The following is a 21,620-nucleotide window of genomic DNA, read 5'->3' as shown; positions in this document are numbered from 1 at the left end:
TGGATTTTCAAATTTATTTTTAAATTAGAAAAAGGAGAAAAAAATAAAAAAATACAATTTACAAATTTGATTATCCCATCCAAAATACATATTAAATGAGTTTTTTTAATCCCAAAAACCTATTCTACTAATTTCATTTTTGTTTTTTTCCTCAAACTAGATTGATTAATATATTTTAGAAGTAACTAATCCAATCATAAATCAAACAACTTTGTATTAAGCAATTTGATTGTGTAATTTTTCGTCATAATATATTCGCTCGATCCTTAGAAGTGTCCAAACATGTATGCCAAACAAAAACTAGCCAAATGATAATTTTTATAAAACTCGAAAGAAAGAGGCATCTAAGCAGGACATGGGTTCTATTTGGCGGCCATTAAATGAAACCTCGATCAAGACTGTTATCTGCGTGGATGCAACTTGAAACAATATTTGGTTAACAGACTGAGAACCCGAGCAAGCTAGTTGTCTGATCCCTTATAATTTGAAACCAAAATTTGGTTAAGTAATAAACCGAGAACCCGAGCAGGCTGGCTATCTGAGCCCATATAATTTGAAACCAAAATTTGGCTAAGTAATAAGATGAGAACCCGAGTTGGCTTGTTGTCCGAGCCCTTGTAATTTGAAACCAAACTTTGGCTAAGTAATAAACTGAAAACCCGAGCAAGCTGGCTGTCTGAGCCATTATAATTTGAAACCAAATTTTGGCTAAGTAATAAACTGAGAACTCCGAGCCCTTATAATTTGAAACCAAAATTTGACTAAGTAATAAACCGAGAACCCAAGCAGACATGCTATCCGAGTCCTTATAAAGAACCATGGCATACACTTTACTAAGGAAAAAGATCAAATAAAGAGCTATTGAGCATGAAACCCCTCCCCCCCCCCCCAAAGCTTCTAAGCGTAAGATCGGGCTTTTGGTCGATGGCTGAATTTTATTAAACTTATGAATACTAAACTGGTCGAGCTTTGGTGAATGCCACTTTCATGGACTTGCATTGTGATGAGTTAGTTGGGTTTTTTGAATGCCACATTCTGGACTTAAATAGTGTCGATCTAGTTGAGCTTTTGTGAATGCCACATTCGTGAACTTACGTAGCTGGTCGGGTTTTTGCAATTTATTGACTCAAAAATGATAACTTTTATTATAACAACTTGAGATTTGATTGTTCATGACAATAGAGATTAAAAAACTGAAAATAAACATAATAATGTATTTCATAACAAGACGAGTAAGCTTGATACTCATAGATAATATTTCTTCAAGTATTGAGCATTCCAATGTTGTTTACTTTTTTCCTTTCTACATCTTCCACATATTAGGCTACCACCCTTGCTTTTCCAATTATTTTGAAAGGTCCTTCATACTGGGATCAAGCTTACCCTTTTCCCCATGATGCTGAATCTTTCTCATGACTAGGTTCCCTTCATCAAAATATTGAGGATACACTCTCTTATTATAGACTCGGATAATCCTTTTGCGATAAACCATCACTCTTACGATGGCATGTCCTTTTTTTATTCTACTACTAAATATGGATCCATTTCCTGCAGATTATTATTATCAGAGTTGTATCTGACTATTCTCGCACTTTCTTGTCCTATTTCGGTGGGTAACACTGCTTTAGTTCCATACATCATGCTATAGGGTGTCTCTTTTGTTCCGGTCCTGACAGTAGTTCGATATGACCAAAGTACGCTCGTAAGTTCATCTGCCCAATTGCTCCGAGATGTACCTAAACGGGCCTTTAACGTTTGCACTCTCGATCTGTTTGTGACTTCAACTTGTCCATTACCTCGTGGGTAGACCACAAAAGTGAAAGCCTACTCAATCTTCATTTCTTCATACCAATCTCGGACTTTATACCCGCAGATATGTCTTCCATTATCAGAAACGAGTTTTCGGGGTATCTTGTATCGACAAACAATATTCTTCCATAAGAACTTCAACACTTCGATTCTTGTGATTCTGGTTACGGGCTCGGCTTCCACTCATTTAGAAAAATAATCTACAGCTACTAATATGAATTTTCTTTGACCTCGGACAACTAGGAAGGACATGTCGATGTCCATTCCCACTGGTCGAAGAGGCACGGTGCCACAACAGCTTTAATGAATTCGACGAGCCTCATTTGGAAGCTCTCGTGTTTCTGACAATTATGTTAAGATCTGACCAAAGCAGATGCGTCCTTTTGGAGGGTCGGACAAAAGAACCTAGACAGGAGAACTTTGCGAGCTAAGACCATACATCCCAGATGATATCCGCAACACCATTCACGTATTTCCTTGAGAACATAGTTGGCCTCCTCTTTCCCAATGCATTTTAGAAATAGTTGAGATAAAAACATCTTGTACAATATATCTCCAATCATTATGAATTGGAGGGTTCTTCTCTTGGTTTCTCGTGTTTTCTTTTCTTTACGTGGAAGTTTTTCATATTTCAAGTACTAGTGAAGGTCATGCCTCTAATCCTTTTTGTGTATACCATCTACTATTGTGTTTACGTATTCTAGCTGAGAGAAAAATTCATGGCCCATCAAGTCGAGCTTGTTGGGTCAGGAGAGAGAGTTGGCCAATTTGGCGAGCCGATCTGCCTTCTCATTATCAGAACAATGTATTAAATCCAGAATGAGTTCGAAAAATTCTTCTTTGGCCTTATCAAGTGCCAAAGCATATTTAACCATTTTACCATTCTACACATCGAACTTCCCATTACTTTGTTGTATAGCCAATTTAGAGTTCGAATATAGAACAACTCGAGAAATTCTCAAATTGTGGTCCGCTTTGAGCCCTGACAAAAACGTCTCATATTCAACTTCGTTATTTGATGCTCTGAATGCTAACCAAACCAAAAACCTTGTCTCTTCTCCCCACGAGGATATGATCACAATGCAGACTCCACTTCTCATTTGACAAGAAGATCCGTCCGCATATATCTTCCGTTGTTATTCTTGTTGTAGTTGTACAGTCTCTCTGTAAGTAAATCGACTAGGGCATGTGCTTTTATTGCTGTTCGAGGCTCATACTTGATATCATACTCATTGAGTTCGGTCACTGATTTGATCAATCTTCCTGAAGCATCTGGGTGGGTAACAATTCTTCCCAGGGTGCTATGTGTGAGGACCGTGATGGAGTGTGACAGAAAGTAAGGCCTCAACTTTCTTGTTGTAATGAACAAAGTCAGAGCTAATTTTTCTTGAGCGGTGTAATTGAGCTCCGACCCCTTCATAGCGTGGCTAACAAAATAAACAGGCTGGTGGGCTGTTCCCTCTTTCTTGACGAGGACCGAACTGGCAGCTCGGGGTGTTACTGATAAGTAGATAAGCAAACCTTCTCCCCGAACTAGTTTGTTGAGGACCAGTAATTCTTTTAAGTATGCTTTTAGTTCTTGAAATGTCCCCTCACTCTGCTCATTCAATACAAAATTTTTGGTTTTGCGGAACACTTTAAAGAAAAAGAAGCTCCGATCAACCGACCTGGCTATGAATCGTGCCATGATAGCTATCATTCTTGTTAAATTTTGAACTTCCTGAATATTACAAGGAGAGCTCATCGAGGCTAAGGCCTGCAATTTCTCCGGGTTGGTCTCTATTCCTCTCATTGTACCATATATCCTAAGAATTTTCCTCTTTGTGCACTCAATATGCACTTGTTTGGGTTTAGCTTCAATCTATATTCACCAAGTGTGAAAAATCTGTTCTAGTTCGGGAATGAAGTGATCGATCATCTTAGTCTTGATCATAATGTCATCCACTTATATTTTGATATTCTTTCCGATATGCTCTTTAAACACATGATCCATAAACCTTTGATAAGTGATCCAAACCTTTTTGAGTTTGAATAGCACGACAAGGTAACAGTACGAAAAAACCGGCCAAACACCATCGTGATTACCTCTGCTCGGCTCCTTAGCAAGCTTATAAAATTTTTTTTTGTGAAAAAGCTTATAAATGTTAATTTTTTTTATATTTTGTTATTTTTTAATTATTTAATTAAAGAAAGTAAAATTAATTTATTTGTTTATGTAGGTGTGAAGCGGTTCAGTGGCCTAATTGTACCCTTTCCGGATGGCGGAGATGATAGAAGAAGAAAGGGCGGTAACCCTGTTGGTTCGCCATCTTCCTGAGGCAATTCTCGATGACATTCTTTCGAGACTCTTCTCTCACTATGGTGCTTCTTCTGTCCGCCCCGCGAGGTTGGTCATTGATCAATTGTTTGTCTCAAGTTTTCCAGTTCAATGTCTTGATATCTTTCTGTAATTGTTTTCGCAGGGTGAAAAATTGTGCTGTTCTTGATTTCAAGAACGAATCTTTCGCGTCTCAAGCTCAGAAACACCTCCACGGGTTGCATTTTCTTGGTAAATCTTTGTCAGTTGAGAGAGCTCGCACGGTGGCTGAAAATACCGACATTCAACACGGCAGGAAGGAAGTCACATATACTCTTTCCCAAGGTTCTTCTGATGGGTTTAGACGGCCAAGCGAACCCATTGCTGAAAAACTTGGTGTCGACTATCCATTTCCTCCCCACTTCGAGTATGTCCCATTTTCGACATTCCTGATTAGTTTCATGTCACTTACAGTATATCTTCTAGTTCTAACCATAGCTCCTCTGGGTTCGCTTAGATATGCATACCCACCACCTGATGGTCATATTTTGACCAACATTGTCAACGCTCTCACTGCTGTCCCCCGCTTTTATACACAGGTCACATGTAGTTTTACGCCTTTTTGTTTTCTTCCTTTTAATTCATAATCCATTTTGCATTTTCTCCTGCTATTTATCCTTTTTTATTCATCAATACAGGTTTTGCATTTGATGAACAAAATGAATATTCCGGCTCCATTTCGAAAGGCACTGCCTACTCCTCCTTTACAAGTGTCCGTGCACGTTACTCCTCCTTCACCACCACATTACCCTCCTCCTCCTCCATTATCCTCAGAAACTAATATTGAAGCGGATATGGTTGTGATGGGCTCAGATGGACTCTTTGATAATCTTTTTGACCAAGAAATGTGTAAGGACCGTGTATCGTATTATCGTAAATCCTGTGTGATTATCGATAATTTATGAAATTGTCATGTGATTATGTATATGATGTATATCATGACAATGAAATTGAGAAAATAAGTATTGAATACGAATTGACGTGGTAAGAGATCGAGTGGAAAAGCCGGACACCAATATAATACCAAAATCAATATTTGGACAGAACATGTGGCGCCCGAGCGGTAGAAAATGACCGCCCGAGCGCCAGTGTGGAATAAGGGGTGTTCTCGGACAGAACATGCCGCGCCCGAGCGGTAGTTTTTGACCGCCCGAGCGCGGAGCAAGTGACACTCGGGGGCAGAACGTCTCGCGCTCGGGCGCGAGAATTCTACCGCCCGAGCGCCGAAGCGGTGGAGTGATAAGAACGAGGTTTCTTCTTCTTTTCTTCATTTTATTTCAGAGGTTTCGAGAGAATACGAGAGATTTCGATTTTCTTTCGTCCGAATCGACTTCGAAACGCTGTCTAAACGCGAAACAAATTATATATTTGTGATCGTCGCGTCGAGGGCTTTCGACTGAGGTAATTTTCTTCGAGTTCCAGCAGTTCTAATTATCAAAGTGATGGAATAGCATGTATTTGAAGTTGAATTTCTTATATATAGTAGAATAACCGATAAGAAACTCATATTCGAAGTCGGAATTGAATTATATTATGATTTGAATTTGATATGAATTTTTGAAGTTTCAAATGATATTTGAAACTCATATTAATGATTTTTGATTAGGTTATTGATTGGAATGAGTATGTTATTGATGTAGATAAAGTGTTATACCGATATCTTCAGGCTACATCAACTGGAACGAAGAATTGAGGTATGTTGCGACGGGATAACATACGACAGGTATCTGTATTATATGATATATGTCGGTTTGATTGGATTGATTGGATTGAGATTTGGGATTTGATGGCGCTTTGTCGACGCTATCATACGATTATCCCTGATTGAGGCCGGTGTGCCAGCTCGAGCATTGATTTGATAGCGATTCGTTTGATTCTGACATGTACTCAGTGGATGGGCATTTGACCTGATACCTCCACGACATACATGCATTGCATATCATATATCATTGTTTAGATATCTGTGGTATATATTGTGGTTGCTTCAGACTGAGCTTTGCTCACCCCAGATGGGGCTGTTGTTGTCTTTGTATTTGGACAATGACAGGGACTCCAGGATATCAGGAGACCGGAGATGGTACTTCTGGAGGGAGTCACCGTTTGAGCTGAGGTTTTATGTTTGTTCCCAGTATAAGGATGTATCTATATACCGGGGCATGTCCCGAGGATATGATTTGTTGTTTTATGAGTTGTTTTGATTATGTGTGGGCATGTTTTATGATGTGAGATGAAATACTATTTTTAGTATTCAAATAACATATTTTGGGCTCATTGTAAAGAAATTTTAAACTCGTTTTCCGCTGTGATTAGTTAACCCTAATCAAATTGCATTGTAATAACGATTAGGAGTTAAGGGCCCCACAAAATGGTTTCAATAGTTGGCTCATGTGATAATACTTCCGATGCTGGTACGGTGAAATTCAGTTTTTCTTCCCACGAATTTAAAGCTTGGTCGGGTAGTTTTGTTGTGTTTTGATTGATATATCTGGATGGTAGCAAATGCATTGGCTAATTTAGCTCTGATCCATTTGAAGGATTCTAGTTTCGAATCCCCTTATTCGCTGGAAGCTCGAGTTCATGTATTTCTCTCTCTCTACAACTACATAATGTCCTTTCTTACATGATTGATTGCATGGGAACGTTGTTTCGTGATCAGGGTTTCGAAGTTCCTTGGTGGAAGAAACTTTTGGTAATGAAGTTAACAGGCAAGAGTTTGATTAATGCCACTGACCGACTGGTTAATTCCCAGTGGTTTTGATACTTAAATCGAGATTTACCTTGTGAAATTGTGCAGGTGGAAAGCTTGATGATATTACTGTAATTGTTGGGCAGGTGAAGAGCTCATTGAGCTAGCTCGACTTTCCCTCAGATTACCATTGATGATAGCCTAATAAACAAGGTTTGGATATAATATATTTTTTCATTCAAAATAATTCATGGGCCAGTTGGTTTCGTTATCTCTTAAATGATATTTTCTCTTCAAGTAGAAGAAATATGGACGATGAACCTTCAGGGTGCGTTTGGCTGGATTAATAGCTCTCCTGATTGTCGAACGAATCATACATGTGATTTCATTTTACTAATCACTTTGGAATAGTACTCGATAACTATTTTTCTTGACTATGAATCCTTCTGAGGAGAGGTGTGATTAATTATCTTCTTACGTAGAGCATTTTCCATTTTCCCCCGTCTGTGGCCTACGAAGCTTGGATAATAGTTGTGGAATCTGTGTTTATTATTTGGCATTATTGTATCGACTCTATATCATTTGCAAATTGATTACAATTTATATATGAAATTATAACATTTGTTATATTAATTAAAACATAACTTATTTGACATAATTTGTTCCATAACCAAACATTCTATCATATCTCATTTTGGGCTAATAACCAAATATTTATCACATCTCATTTTGGCTCAAAAAAACTATTCGGATGATGCATGATTTTGTAAAGCACATGCGAGAATTAAAGCAATCATCTACAACAAAAGGTTTCCACTCCTTGAAAACTAAGCATATCATGATGGTCTTAATTGAGCGATGAGATCAATGAAGCGGACTCGGTATGAATTTAGGTTACAAGTTCAAATAACATAAAACCTCATATTAGAATATAAAATCATGCATGGCATGTAGGAGCAACAGTTGTATATGATTTCAAAAAGTAATGAGAAATTTACCCTTCTAAAATTACCAGATTATTGCATCTGTGAAGCAAATGCCGATTACAACACATAGTAAATAAACACGGCGCTACATGAATGGCCGCCTCTAAGATTCGTATGAATGGCTGCCTCTAAGATTCGTATGAATCACATCATTACTCCAAAGAATTCCATCAAATCATCAGCAAGCAGTTCTTTCCCAAAGAAATCCATCCCCTGGCCATATTGCTTGCCATGATCATACAGGGTATCTACCGAGAAGGAAAAATAAAATAAAGCAACCTATCCGCCCTTTCTCAAGTCACGTTGCCCCTTTGGTTGGTTACGTTTAATTCTTGGAAAAAAGATTTTGCAGCTTCATAAGTGGACCAACATATCGCAGCAGCTGGAGCATGGAAGAGCATTCTAGGCATCCATCCTCTCATAAGACCACGGTATCCATCTTTCTCTACTATCGTCCGAACAACATCACGGATTGAACCACTAACAAATCTATCACATCCACAGACGCCCTGCAAAATGTCAAAAGATTAAGAATGAAGAAAGTAGTTTAAAAACTCAGACAGAAGATCAAAGTGCAGGGCATGTGCCAAACTAATCTATATTAGTGGGTATTTGAGGTTGGGACAGACGATTGCTCTTGATATGGGTATTAATTCAAAATAAAACAAGTTTCACTGGCCGTTCCAGTAGTCTTATTTTACATTAGGTACCTATCGAAGAAACTCGCATAATTACAATTATCTTGGGACCTTTCTAAATCAAGATAAAGTGGTGAGTTGAAAGAGACTGAAACAAGCTGTTTCCACATATCTCAACATTCAATACATCATTTTGTGTGATTATACATCATCCTTCACTATCTAGTAAGACCTAAGTTTTTTAGTGGACAATCAAGGAGTCGTACTTGTTTGGTATATGACAAGGAACTAAAAACCCAAAAATCAGTTTGGTTGTTTAGAACCAAGGATATTATAGCAACAAAGAGGTTAGAATTGAGGGCTTCAAGCAAATCAGCAATGTTCCACACTACAAGTTAAAATTATGCTTTTGTCTTTGATGATGATGGTAATCGTCATTACAGCTGCTAAACTACAGTCTCCACCAATTTAATAGGCATTAGCTTATAAATCGAGTTGTGCTTCATGTCAAATATGTGGAGGTCACCAACTGCTTTTATCTTTTGTTTCTTAATCTTTTCATATCTTCTTTAATGTTTATAATGCTCTTTTCTACTCTAACTGAATACAAGAACCTGTGAAGAAATTGATATGATATGTATTCATTAGTTTGCACATGTCCTTGAATATTTATTGAAAATTTACACATCAGAGGGACTTAAAAATCATGATTCATGAACCTCTTTTCATGTTGCAGTATGACCAATGCTGATGACATTATCGCTCCTCAAGCCTTCAACTATTATGTTCTGAACTATGGAACATAGCAAGTTTGATCAAAGAACTTGGCCAGAAGTAATCAAGAATATATATAGTACCAAATATAATCAATAAGTTCCTCAAAATTTTAAAAAAAATCAATAAGAAGAATTTGACAATAACCAGGTAGTTAATATTCATTACAGTCACTGCCTTATTTTCTTCGTTGTGCACTAAATCCAGAATAGGTGTAGTGCATCTCAACAAACTTGGCACTAGGCTCAAGAAATCTTTTAGTAAAAGAAAAACAAACTTACATAAAGTAACAAAAAAGATGACCGTCTTCCATCTATTTTTTCAACCTACAGATTATATGTCGATTAACATCAATATCCTTTCATTCTTCAAAACCATGGTTTTTATCAACCAAGATTCGATGGAATGCCCAAAATCACAAATTCGGAAACTAACACAAATCAACATACTCTATAGTCAAATTAATCAATCATCAAGTTCATATCAAAACTAAAGTTAGAGCACATTGCAAAATTTACAAAGAAAATATGCCTATGTTCTCATACCTTTCATCAGCCTAACATTTACATAAGAAACGAGAGCAAAATTAAATACCTGGCACTGTAGCTGAGTCTTCACGACATCAAAAGGTGTGGTAACGGCTGCTGACAACGCCCCTGCCGCTGCTCCAGCTGTAGCATGAACAACCAACCGCTCATCGCTCACACTCTCCGGTGAAACCTCCATTAAACCTCTTTTTGCCGCCTCATAGGTAGTAAAATGCACAGCCGTGAAAGGAGCATTCATTAGCACAGTAGTTCTGTAAGATGCATAGAACGCCTTAAAACCCTCCTCCCTCAGCACCCTCCTCACGCAATCCGACACCCCGTGATAAGGGCTGTTACTCAATTGCAGCCTCTGCTTCACCATATCCATCGGCGTAAACACTGCATCGCTAGCAACAGTAGCACAAACACCCGACAGGGCATGTGCCGCCGAATTATTAGGATTCCCTCCAGAAAAATTCTTCTTACAGAGTTCATAAACAGAGAAATAAACGGCATGCGCGGGGCCAGCACCAAGCCCCATGGCGCCAATGCCGCGGTAGAGGCCTTTAAGGCCATCCGATCTCAGAATAGATTGAAGGGCCAGCTTAACACTAACAGATCGAATTGGGCAAGATCCGAGGGCTTGCATCTGGGTTTTAACCGTGTCAACCGGGAACATCGCCATGTGCTCAACCATTCCCGCCACTGATCCCGCTATCATGAACTGCGAAAAGTGAAGCCCGTCGTGCGCCTCCGCGGCGATCTCCGAACGGTATTCCTGTGGCTGCGTCATCTGAATCAAATCGGGCTTCTGAAACTTCGGGGAGGCGTCGGTTGCCATTGAAAATATCGTACACCGAAATCAGTCTAGGGTTGAAGAGTGAATTTTTGGTGCAACAAGCTCTCTCCATACAAGGGCTTAGAAACATAGATGGGTATTCATGTGGGCGGCGAAATGGACATAGAAGAAAAGTCAGAACTGGAAGGTGTTCAATGTAGAAGATTCGGTCGCTGTAAAAAAAAAAGTGGATTTTTCAAATTAGGGTTTCAACAATTGGGGATTTTGCGGTGACTCATGCGGTTAGATTTAAGACAGCATCTTTTCAACTTTTAATTTTTTAATTAAACTTTAAAATATGAAAATCCCAAACAATTTTTTTCGAAACAAATAAAACCTATTTAAGGGTGTCCAGGCCCGCCTAGACCAGTCCAGGCCCGCCTAGACGCGCCTAGGCTGACCGCCTAGCACCTTATCGGTGCGGTAGGTCACCGCCTAGCGCCTAGGCGCCTAGGGCGTATTTTAGAACACTGCGTAGTACTATTTTTTCAGTTCAATTGAGTCAGAGCTATTTTCATGCTTTAAGAATGATTGAGGAAGTAGTTTTGATTCAAAAACATAACATGTAATGCTATCTCTTAGCAATTGAGTTGCTATTTCATATTATCTTTTATTTGTTATTATTTTGGACATAAATTTTAAAGTGCCACCTAAAAAAACAAAAGTCTTTTGCTTTCGAATATTTTAAATTGTGATTGTAAGAGATGATTTGATTTATGGATGAATTTGAATGATGTATTTGAAAAACATGAGTATATTTCAAATATATCATAATTACTATTGTATGGAATTAATATGAAATGAATTTAAAATTCATATAACATAAATTCATTGAAACAATAAAAAATATTTCAATTATTTTCTTCTATGATCGAATTATAGTAAAAATTATACAACATTTTCAACTTAAATATCAATGAGATTGGAAATCCGTCCATGTGAACACCTAATTTGACGGAAGAATCAAGTGCGAAAACCAGACGCAAAATAGAGGACCAAATCAGGTCAATTGGAAAACGGAGGATGAAAACAGGATAGTGACATAAAAGATTGATTAATCAAATAATTATCCCAAAAAGTAATTATTCAAACGGGTTTCGATATTTGGGCCTCATCTTAAGGCCCATATGATAGTTAATTATTTATCATCAGTATAGTGGGCCGATAGTGGGCACCATATAATACCATATTTGTTGCGAGGGTTTCTAAGTCTGCATTTGGTTTTTAGCGCTCGAGTCTGCAGTTTCATTGCAGAAGCAAGACGGCGGAGAATTCAGCGCCACCGTAGTCGGACGCTGCTGTCCTTATTCGAGTCCTTTATAAACAACATGGTTAGTTACACTTCCACTTTCTCTCAGCTTCTGCAATCCCTTGATGGAACTTTACCATCAATTTCCTTTGATTTTATTCTATATAGAAACGGATTTCATTGATGTTACCTACATCTGATTTGATTTTTATGCTGTCTCTATGTACTTGAAAACTTTGTTTTTCTTTTTGCACAGATGTATATAGCATTTTCTATATGACGAAACGGGCTTTAATTTGTGTTTTTTACTTGCTTACCTAATCTTTGTCTGTTTGCCATCATTTAAGTTTCTGATTTGGTCGAAAAAATGATTGAGTTTGGACAAAGAATTATTTGGAAAAAATTACAGTCGCGTTATTCTATTTTTATTGTTAAGTAGAAGCTGTTTTAAGATTGGTTTTTGATACGATGCATAAGTTGAACTTGATTAAATTTTGAAAGCAAAATTAACATTTCTGTTTTTTAGCTCTAACATCGACAAAATGTGTGAGAACTTGGGCAATGTTTGGTAAAGTTTGTTAAATATTGTTTACGTTCTCCCAATGCAGACTCCACTTCCCATTTGACAAGAAGATCCGTCCGCATATATCTTCCGTTGTTATTCTTGTTGTAGTTGTACAGTCTCTCTGTAAGTAAATCGACTAGGGCATGTGCTTTTATTGCTGTTCGAGGCTCATACTTGATATCATACTCATTGAGTTCGGTCACTGATTTGATCAATCTTCCTGAAGCATCTGGGTGGGTAACAATTCTTCCCAGGGTGCTATGTGTGAGGACCGTGATGGAGTGTGACAGAAAGTAAGGCCTCAACTTTCTTGTTGTAATGAACAAAGTCAGAGCTAATTTTTCTTGAGCGGTGTAATTGAGCTCCGACCCCTTCATAGCGTGGCTAACAAAATAAACAGGCTGGTGGGCTGTTCCCTCTTTCTTGACGAGGACCGAACTGGCAGCTCGGGGTGTTACTGATAAGTAGATAAGCAAACCTTCTCCCCGAACTAGTTTGTTGAGGACCAGTATTTCTTTTAAGTGTGCTTTTAGTTCTTGAAATGTCCCCTCACTCTGCTCATTCAATACAAAATTTTTGGTTTTGCGGAACACTTTAAAGAAAAAGAAGCTCCGATCAACCGACCTGGCTATGAATCGTGCCATGATAGCTATCATTCTTGTTAAATTTTGAACTTCCTGAATATTACAAGGAGAGCTCATCGAGGCTAAGGCCTGCAATTTCTCCGGGTTGGTCTCTATTCCTCTCATTGTACCATATATCCTAAGAATTTTCCTCTTTGTGCACTCAATATGCACTTGTTTGGGTTTAGCTTCAATCTATATTCACCAAGTGTGAAAAATCTGTTCTAGTTCGGGAATGAAGTGATCGATCATCTTAGTCTTGATCATAATGTCATCCACTTATATTTTGATATTCTTTCCGATATGCTCTTTAAACACATGATCCATAAACCTTTGATAAGTGATCCAAACCTTTTTGAGTTTGAATAGCACGACAAGGTAACAGTACGAAAAAACCGGCCAAACACCATCATGATTACCTCTGCTCGGCTCCTTAGCAAGCTTATAAATTTTTTTTTTGTGAAAAAGCTTATAAATGTTAATTTTTTTTATATTTTGTTATTTTTAAATTATTTAATTAAAGAAAGTAAAATTAATTTATTTGTTTATGTAGGTGTGAAGCGGTTCAGTGGCCTAATTGTACCCTTTCCGGATGGCGGAGCTGATAGAAAAAGAAAGGGCGGTAACCCTGTTGGTTCGCCATCTTCCTGAGGCAATTCCCGATGACATTCTTTCGAGACTCTTCTCTCACTATGGTGCTTCTTCTGTCCGCCCCGCGAGGTTGGTCATCGATCAATCGTTTGTCTCAAGTTTTCCAGTTCAATGTCTTGATTTCTTTCTGTAATTGTTTTCGCAGGGTGAAAAATTGTGCTTTTCTTGATTTCAAGAACGAATCTTTCGCGTCTCATGCTCAGAAACACCTCCACGGGTTGCATTTTCTTGGTAAATCTTTGTCAGTTGAGAGAGCTCGCACGGTGGCTGAAAATACCGACATTCAACACGGCAGGAAGGAAGTCACATATACTCTTTCCCAAGGTTCTTCTGATGGGTTTAGACGGCCAAGCGAACCCATTGCTGAAAAACTTGGTGTCGACTATCCATTTCCTCCCCACTTCGAGTATGTCCCATTTTCGACATTCCTGATTAGTTTCATGTCACTTACAGTATATCTTCTAGTTCTAACCATAGCTCCTCTGGGTTCGCTTAGATATGCATACCCACCACCTGATGGTCATATTCTGACCAACATTGTCAACGCTCTCATTGCTGTTCCCCGCTTTTATACACAGGTCACATGTAGTTTTACGCCTTTTTGTTTTCTTCCTTTTAATTCATATTCCATTTTGCATTTTCTCCTGCTATTCCTTTTTCATTCATCAATACAGGTTTTGCATTTGATGAACAAAATGAATATTCCGGCTCCATTTCGAAAGGCACTGCCTACTCCTCCTCTACCAGTGTCCGTGCCTGTTCCTCCTCCTTCACCACCACATTACCCTCCTCCTCCTCCATTATCCTCAGAAACTAACATTGTAGATTTATCAGGCAGCGAGTCAGAAATGGAGTCCTCAGATGAGGTTATACTTTTGTCTGTTCTTTTTATATACTTTCCAATTTACTGAGTTTTATGTAATCGAGAAGAGGTTTTTGGGCTATCATTTACTGCAAAACACTTTTGGAAAGCTTAAGATTAAGAGCATTTTTCCTGTTTTCTGTATTTTTTGTTCAAAGATCATGATAATGATTACCAGTAGTGAATGGTATTAAAACCTGTATTCATGATGCCTTTTGTTGATCTCAACATAAGCAGTTTAGGGCTTCATGCATTTATTACTTGGAAAGAGATGCTTGATTCGCTCAACGTGGAAACATCACTACAATCATTTCAGATTTAGGTCATTTAGCCCATTTGGGTTCTGAACCTTTTGGTTGAATTTTGAAAATCTTCTATCAGTCATGAGAGTACTTACTGGTATGGCTGTTTTTCTGCATGGCATGCCATTTTGGCAGGTGCCAATTGTGTGTTTGTAATGATTTATGAAGTGCAGGGAGAGAGAATGCCTAAGCGAAAGCGTATCAAGAGACAACCTATCGTTGGCCCTGCTGTAAATAAGGATGTGGCTCACGAAACTGTTGGATTGAAACCAGCTGCCTTATTGCCAAAAGAGAAGCCAATACTTAAAAAAAACAACCCTATAATGCAGGTTTCACCATTTGACCTCTTCACTTTATTGTAACATGGTCTTCTTTTAAAGACATTTTGTAATTTATAGAGAGCCTATATGTTTGTAGATACGAATAGCACCAAAGCATATTCGACCTGATAAAAAGGATGATGATAACATCATGGAATTGCAAGAGACAACCCAAGGGAATTCTGATCAGCAACATTATGCTACACTAGAGGAACTAGAAAGTGGAAAATTGCCTCCGGAGGAAATTTTATCACTTCCTAGGTTTAAGGTATCAAATATGTTCTTCTACCCGTTGATCAATCAATTATGATTTTACTTCCTTTTCCCCTTAGTTATTAGACTGGTATCAACACTACTAAGTTCCAACTAGGATTTTGTTACTGTAGCTGATAAATCTAACTGTTTTATGTATGTTTTTTGTATTTGTGCTCTGTCCATTGACCTTATTCAATGCAAACTGGTTCAACACATAAATTTTATGTTTTGTTAGTGCATGAGGTGATTATGATGATATTGAAAAATATTTACCAACTATTCCATAATGTCAATTCTTAAATACTATAATACTAACTAATGGCATTGTTCATATTAGTTATTTTGACATCAGTTTTTTGACTAAAGATTAGGTAAAATATTAGGTTTTGGGAAGACAGATGGTGGGAGAATTCCTCTTTTCAGTATCTTCGCGTCTTTATTCCAGATTTCGATGGTCCATAATCATCCTATTTCTTACTAGGCACAATTCAATTTTTCATCCAATCATTCCACTCTCTCTTGAAATTTTTATTTTCAGCGGGATCTCAAGGATGATGAGGCAGTTGAGTTAAGTTCCTTGATCGAATCCTTAGATAGGGTCAGCTTGATCGAAGGAGCGGAAGACATTAGGGAGTGGGTTTGGGATTCTTCATGGCAGTTTTCAGTAAAAATTTTCTTCGAGTCTTTCTTTTCAGATTTTAGATATCCATATTTTTCTCTTTCTCAAGCAATTTGGAAAGCGTCTATTCCATCCAAGGTGCAAGTATTCCTGTAGATTGTAGTGCTTGAGAAATTATCAGCGTCTGAAATGTTGCAAAAAGGTTTCTTTCATGTTCTATTTGTCTAAATTGGTGTGTGTTATGTCGGCATGAGCTGGAGGCTTAGGATCATTTGATCATCCATTGTCCTTTTTCACGCTGTCTTTGGTTCAAAGCATTGGCGGAGTTCGGCTTGATTGGGTATCTCTGAGATCTAACGTGAGATTTATTCGCGGCGGATCTCGGTCGTGATTTGCGGAGGAGGGGTAAAAATTTTTGGGATGTGGTGGTGCACTATTTGAGTTGGTCTGTGTGGATGGAGAGAAAAAATGAGGATTTTTGAAGATTAAGAAGACTCGATTGAGGAGTGTAGGGACAAGATTAAATTTAGGGTTTCATTCTGGAGTTCGAGAAATGTAGAGTTCAAATTGTTAGTGGTCTCATATTTGTATAGGAATTGGGGTATGATATTATGTAAATCTATGTTTACTATGGATCTCACATTGTTTCATATGGACATCTGGTCCGCTTTTAGCAATTATTATTTTTAATCAGTGTAATATTGTTTCTTATAAAAAAAAGATTGAGTTTGAACTATTATCAATAAGTGAGCACCAAGAGGTCAAGTGTGAAAACAACCCCTGCTATCCTTGCTTTTCATTATCTTCTTTCGAAAGTTAGCATGATTAACTTAGATTAGTCTTCTTCTCAGCATTTTAGAAACCTGATTCCAACATCCAGAATGTAATTTGGTGCAGCAAAAACAAAATGGACACATTAAAAGTTTTTAACATATAAATAAGAATAGATAGGAAAATCATGATCCTTCAAATTCTATATTCAGTAGTATGTGGGATCGAAGATGATGGTCGGGACTTGAGAAATAGTTGTGAAGTTGAATTTTTACTCCATGGTTAGGAAGAACCTAAAGACGAGATAGGTTTAGAGCTTGAGAAACCATTTTTAGAAGACGAGGTCAAGAAGGCAGTGTTTGAGTGTGACAGATGTAAGGTCCCCAGAGCCGGATGGATTTACCTTGGTGCTTTTTGAAAATTGTTGAGAAGTTGTTAAAGGTGATTTAATGAAGGTTTTCAGTGAATTCTACGAAGATGGTGTTATTAATGGTATTACCAATGAGACATATATATGTTTGATTCCCAAAAAACAGGATTCGATCAAGGTCAAAGATTTTATGCTTATTAGCCTTACTACTAGTCTATATAAGATCGTAGCTAAAGTGTTAAATGCAACGATAAAGAAAGTATTGTCATATACAATATCAGAATTTTGGAATGCATTCATCGAGGGATGACAAATACTTGATCGTTGTCTTATTGCGAATGAGTTAGTGGAAGAAGAAAGGTCGAATAAGAAAAAAAAGTGGGTTTTTAAAATTTATTTTGAAAAAGCATATGATAATGTTGAATGGAATTTTCTGGATTTTGTATTAAGGGATAAAGGATTTGGAGACAGATGGAGAAGATGGATACAAGGTTTTGTGTCGAATGTATCGTTTTCGATTATGATTAATAGGAGACCATTGGGTAAATTTCAAGCAAATAGAGGGCTTAAACAAAAAGACCTTGTATCCCTATTTTTGTTTAATCTGGTAGTGGATGTGTTGGGAGATTGATTGACAAGTCAAAGGCCTCGAACTTAATTAGAGGTTTGGAGGTGGGTCGAGAAAGGTTTGAGATATTGCATATTCAGTTTGCGGATGACACACTGTTTTTTGTTAAGAAGAAGGAACATATCAGATTTTTGGTGGACGAAATGAGGTCGTTTTGTGAAATGTCAGGGCTAAGAATCAATTGGGAGAAGAGTGCTTTGTTGGGTTTAAACTGCGAAGAAGAAGTGGATGAGTTAGCCAAACAAATCGGATGTGGTAGGGAGAAATGACCAATTAAATATTTGGGGTAGCCTTTAGGAGGTAATCAATCCTTTGAAACAATCATTTTGGGAATTGATCATGAGTCAGCTATCAAAGATATTGGCAAGTTGGAAGAAATCATTTCTGTCAAGAGGGGGAAGGTTAACATTGATTGCAACCATTTTGAATGCTTAGCCGATGTACTTTATGTATATTTTTAGGGTAATAAAGGGCGTAATGGATGCGATAGAGAAGATTATGAGGAATTTCCTTTGGGATGGAAGTGAGGGTGAAGCACATTGTCATCTGGTTGCTTGGAGCAGATTTGAAGACCAAAAAAGAGATGGGGTTTGGGAATTGGGAACATTTGTTTGGGAAACAAGGCTTTGTCCTGGAAGAAAATTATAGTGAGTAAATATGAGTTACAAGAGAATGGTACGTTCAGATGCCTATGGAATTTTATTTTTAGATCTTGTACGATTTTTCATCTACTAGTGAGATCAGTGGTTAGAGGGGGACTAGAATTAGGTTCTGGGAGGACAAGTGGTGGGGGGGGGGGGAGAAGTTCTTCCTTCCGGGATTTTCATCCATCTTTATTTCAGCTTTCCTCATAATTTACCTATATCTTATTTTGCTTTGTTTGAGAATTCGTCCTTTTCCCATTCACCGGACCTGCATTTTCGGAGAGCATTGAGGGATTGAGTTCATTATTAGGAGTTTTAGAGAGGATCAGATTGATTGAAGGGGTAGATGATGTCCGGGTGTGGGATGTGGATCCTTCAGGTCTTTTTTCAGTTAAGTCATTATTTGATTCCTTCTTTTCCAAGAGCCGCTTCCCCGTCTTTCCGTTTTTTAATGTCATTTGGAAGATTCCGATTCCAACCAAGATTCTGCTAGTTTTGTGGACGACGGTTCTTAGTAAATTACCGACCTCTGAGATGATGTAAAATAGATGACCTACGTATGCTCTATGCCCTAATTGGTGCGTGCTGTGTTGGAAGGTGACGGAAAGTCAAGACCTCATGTTGATTTATTGTACTTTCACAAGTGGATTGTGGGCTAAGGCTTTGGAAGAATTGAGATTGGTTTGGGTGGTGCCAAAATCGACGCGAGATTTATTCATTAAAGATCTTGGACAGTTTCTCGGTACGAGGGACAAATTTTTTTGGAGAGTTGTAGTTCATGACATTTGTCGGTCTGTGTGACTAGAGAGAAATAAAAGAATTTTGAAGACACAGATGAAGAGTGTTGGGAAAAGATCAAAGATTAAAATAACTACTTGGATTGAATCTCATGTAGAATTTAAGAATGTTTCGAGATTTACTGAGAGATTGAACTTTTGTGTATTGTTGATTTGGTTTGGATATTGTTCAACATTTATGTATTTAAAACCCTTTTAATATTTAATAAAATTTCTTTTCTTACAAAAAAAACCTGAAGATTGCCTTGTATAGCTACTCGTTTTAATGGTTTTTATAAAAGACTTATGTGTGTTTGACAGATTAGCAGATGTATTTTAGAGACTTTATCTTGTATTTAGATATTAGATTGTCTTCAAGCACCCACTTGGGACTAGTAAAAAATAAGAAGATTGATAGTTATGCAATTGCACATGAATTTAATTTGAATGCTATAGACAATGTAATTTCGCCCAAAGGAAAAACTCTTTACGATGGTTTTGAAATATATTAGACGAGTTAATTCTATTTTCTTCGGTATGGAAAACAATAAGGAATGGTGTCCACATGTTCTACTATTTTTCTCCGTGTGGCACTTTCCTGGGCATTAAGACATCCACTTTTCCTCTATTTACTGCATTCCTTAACGGCACAAGTCACAACTGATGGGAGGTGGGTGCAAAAATAATAGAATTACAACAGAGTCTGTTGGGGCATGAAAATTCCTAGAAATGACATTTACAGGAAGATACTTTTGATTAGATGTGTGCAAAAATCTTCAATTTGATATGATTGTTGTTACTTCCCTGGCTTATTCTTTGAAAGGTTCATCGAGATTGATGAACATTTTACCTTTTGTACTTTTTTTTCCCTCCAACAGAATTATACTACTGGGGATCCTACTCCTGTTTTGTACGTGAAGAACTTGGCTAAAGATGTAGTTGTTGACGACTTCTGCTTTATATTTGGTGAGTTTTGAAATGCCTTTTTATCTAGCTTATTTGTCTTTCATTAAATTTGTTGTGTGCGCATTCCGCCATAGTTATTGTAATAAATATGATGAAAGAAAAAAACTTTGATACTTTGTATTTTTCTGTTTGATTTTTGTCTAACGAATTTTCACTTTAGAGTAATTTCTTAACTTGCTACAGGATCATTTTTTGGAAACATTGACGAAGCTAAGTCCAGTCTAGTTATTAAATTGATGCAGGTGAAATTATCTTACTCTCTCTGGACTGGCAACCCAAAAAATATCTACCTATTTTTGTATTTTAAGCATATGCTATTTTTGTAAATTTCCACCCTTAACACCCCCCCCCCCATCAAAGTGGAAAAAAAAAAGCTATGGTCTTAGAGCTTACCAGCCATTCGTACATGTCTAAGGTTCTGGTTATGTGTGTCAGAGATAATGCTTACTGTTTTGTGTAGAAGTGAAACATTCGGTATTCAATGACAAGAACAATGATGGAAGCACTTCCACTAGATTTTTACCTTAGAAGTTTAAGCACACGTTCTGGCTTCCGTAACTAAATGACGTCAGATGGGAGAAGATCCATAATTTTACCTTATGCATAAAATATACCAAAGGTGAATTAATGGATAGATTATTAGTGGTGTCTTGGAGTTTGCAAACTTGCTATGAAAAGTGCACCACCTGATGATTGACAGATTACATATGTGGGGCGCAAAGGTTTACACCATGCTCTTGGAGAGTTTCCAACCTAGTAAAATGCAAGATACCATCTGTTATATTTAAATGTACTTGCAACTGAAGTGTTATACCACCTCTGCTTTTAGGAAGGCAGAATGAGGGGCCAAGCATTTGTTACATTCCCAACTGTTGAACTTGCTCGTAATGCACTGGTATGTTTTGTGGCACTGAAAGTTACTATCTTTCTTTCCTTTCATTTGTGATTGGCTTTATCTTATAGACCTTTTGGAAAATGGGGATTTTGTTTTCCTAGATTGGAGGTTGAATCAATTGTGTACATGGTCTTTTGCAGAATGCAGCAAATGGATATGTATTTAAAGGCAAGCCTATTGTTCTCCAATTTGGGAGGAGTCCTACTTCTGCCAAGCCTTCTGTAGAGAGCAACAATTAACACTTGATACTCCATATTCTTTAAATTTGGATCGATGTTGTATACATCAGCATCATCATATAATGTATTCACTTTCAAGGGCCAAATATTCTTATACACAACACAACCTAATCACTTTACTCATCCTTGGAATTAAAAATCATCGTTTCCATCATCAAACTAAACTACACACATGTTCCGCATGTTTAAAAAGTAATAATTTTCCTACTTAAAAATAAAATAATAATAATTAATACAAAATCTAAGTAACTCTGTATTTGTAAAAAATCTA

General features: G+C 37.5%; 3 protein-coding genes and 1 long non-coding RNA gene across 9 annotated transcripts; 3 read left to right on the top strand and 1 right to left on the bottom strand.

Annotated features, from left to right (window-relative positions):
* Window positions 1-765: 765 nt before the first annotated feature.
* LOC140982877 (U11/U12 small nuclear ribonucleoprotein 65 kDa protein-like) lies at window positions 766-4,968 on the top strand (the record flags this gene model as incomplete). Its single annotated transcript, XM_073449654.1, has 5 exons — window positions 766-3,580; window positions 4,029-4,195; window positions 4,272-4,532; window positions 4,623-4,704; window positions 4,804-4,968. Coding segments are annotated over exons 2-5 (636 nt in total), but the record flags the coding sequence as incomplete, so codon positions are not given.
* A 5-nt stretch (window positions 4,969-4,973) lies between these two features.
* LOC140982476 (uncharacterized) lies at window positions 4,974-7,383 on the top strand. Its single transcript, XR_012176287.1, has 3 exons — window positions 4,974-5,023; window positions 6,544-7,064; window positions 7,153-7,383. It is a non-coding gene; the product is annotated as an uncharacterized lncRNA (long non-coding RNA).
* A 375-nt stretch (window positions 7,384-7,758) lies between these two features.
* On the bottom strand, window positions 7,759-10,812 carry LOC140982307 (uncharacterized). The gene is made up of 2 exons (XM_073448785.1): window positions 9,844-10,812; window positions 7,759-8,346 (listed from the first exon to the last, which is right to left on the bottom strand). The coding sequence occupies exons 1-2, from the start codon at window positions 10,615-10,617 to the stop codon at window positions 8,131-8,133; spliced, it is 990 nt and encodes a 329-aa protein (XP_073304886.1). The 5' UTR covers window positions 10,618-10,812; the 3' UTR covers window positions 7,759-8,130.
* A 985-nt stretch (window positions 10,813-11,797) lies between these two features.
* On the top strand, window positions 11,798-21,472 carry LOC140982306 (U11/U12 small nuclear ribonucleoprotein 65 kDa protein). Of its 6 annotated transcripts, XM_073448780.1 has the most exons (12): window positions 11,798-11,945; window positions 13,605-13,771; window positions 13,848-14,108; window positions 14,199-14,280; window positions 14,377-14,568; window positions 15,040-15,195; window positions 15,284-15,454; window positions 20,128-20,215; window positions 20,399-20,457; window positions 20,916-20,959; window positions 21,049-21,110; window positions 21,251-21,472. In XM_073448780.1, exons 2-11 carry the CDS (start codon window positions 13,644-13,646, stop codon window positions 21,089-21,091), a joined length of 1,224 nt encoding a protein of 407 aa, XP_073304881.1. In that variant the 5' UTR covers window positions 11,798-11,945; window positions 13,605-13,643; the 3' UTR covers window positions 21,092-21,110; window positions 21,251-21,472. The 6 variants fall into 6 exon arrangements, 5 of the variants coding, with proteins under 5 accessions (XP_073304881.1, XP_073304879.1, XP_073304885.1 ...); XR_012176238.1 differs by lacking the exon at window positions 20,916-20,959; XM_073448778.1 differs by lacking the exon at window positions 20,916-20,959 and having other exon boundaries at window positions 21,045-21,110.
* The last annotated feature ends 148 nt before the right edge of the window (window positions 21,473-21,620 follow it).

This window comes from Primulina huaijiensis, chromosome 8, assembly GCF_012295235.1.
Source record: "Primulina huaijiensis isolate GDHJ02 chromosome 8, ASM1229523v2, whole genome shotgun sequence".
NCBI classification, from domain to species: Eukaryota; Viridiplantae; Streptophyta; class Magnoliopsida; order Lamiales; family Gesneriaceae; genus Primulina; species Primulina huaijiensis.
Note: the sequence above shows the minus strand (reverse complement) of the source record. Positions and strands in the feature narration are given on the sequence as shown.

What these genes read in the sequence shown, in the direction of transcription:
- LOC140982307 (XM_073448785.1), bottom strand. Translation starts at nt 10,617, where the DNA reads ATGGCAACCGACGCCTCCCCGAAGTTTCAGAAGCCCGATTTGATTCAG. An exon ending in AGACTCAGCTACAGTGCCAG is followed by an intron (nt 8,347 to 9,843) that starts GTATTTAATTTT and finishes GACATTTTGCAG; the next exon opens with GGCGTCTGTGGATGTGATAG.
- LOC140982306 (XM_073448778.1), top strand. Translation starts at nt 13,644, where the DNA reads ATGGCGGAGCTGATAGAAAAAGAAAGGGCGGTAACCCTGTTGGTTCGC. An exon ending in TATCACTTCCTAGGTTTAAG is followed by an intron (nt 15,455 to 20,127) that starts GTATCAAATATG and finishes TCCCTCCAACAG; the next exon opens with AATTATACTACTGGGGATCC. An exon ending in CGACTTCTGCTTTATATTTG is followed by an intron (nt 20,216 to 20,398) that starts GTGAGTTTTGAA and finishes AACTTGCTACAG; the next exon opens with GATCATTTTTTGGAAACATT.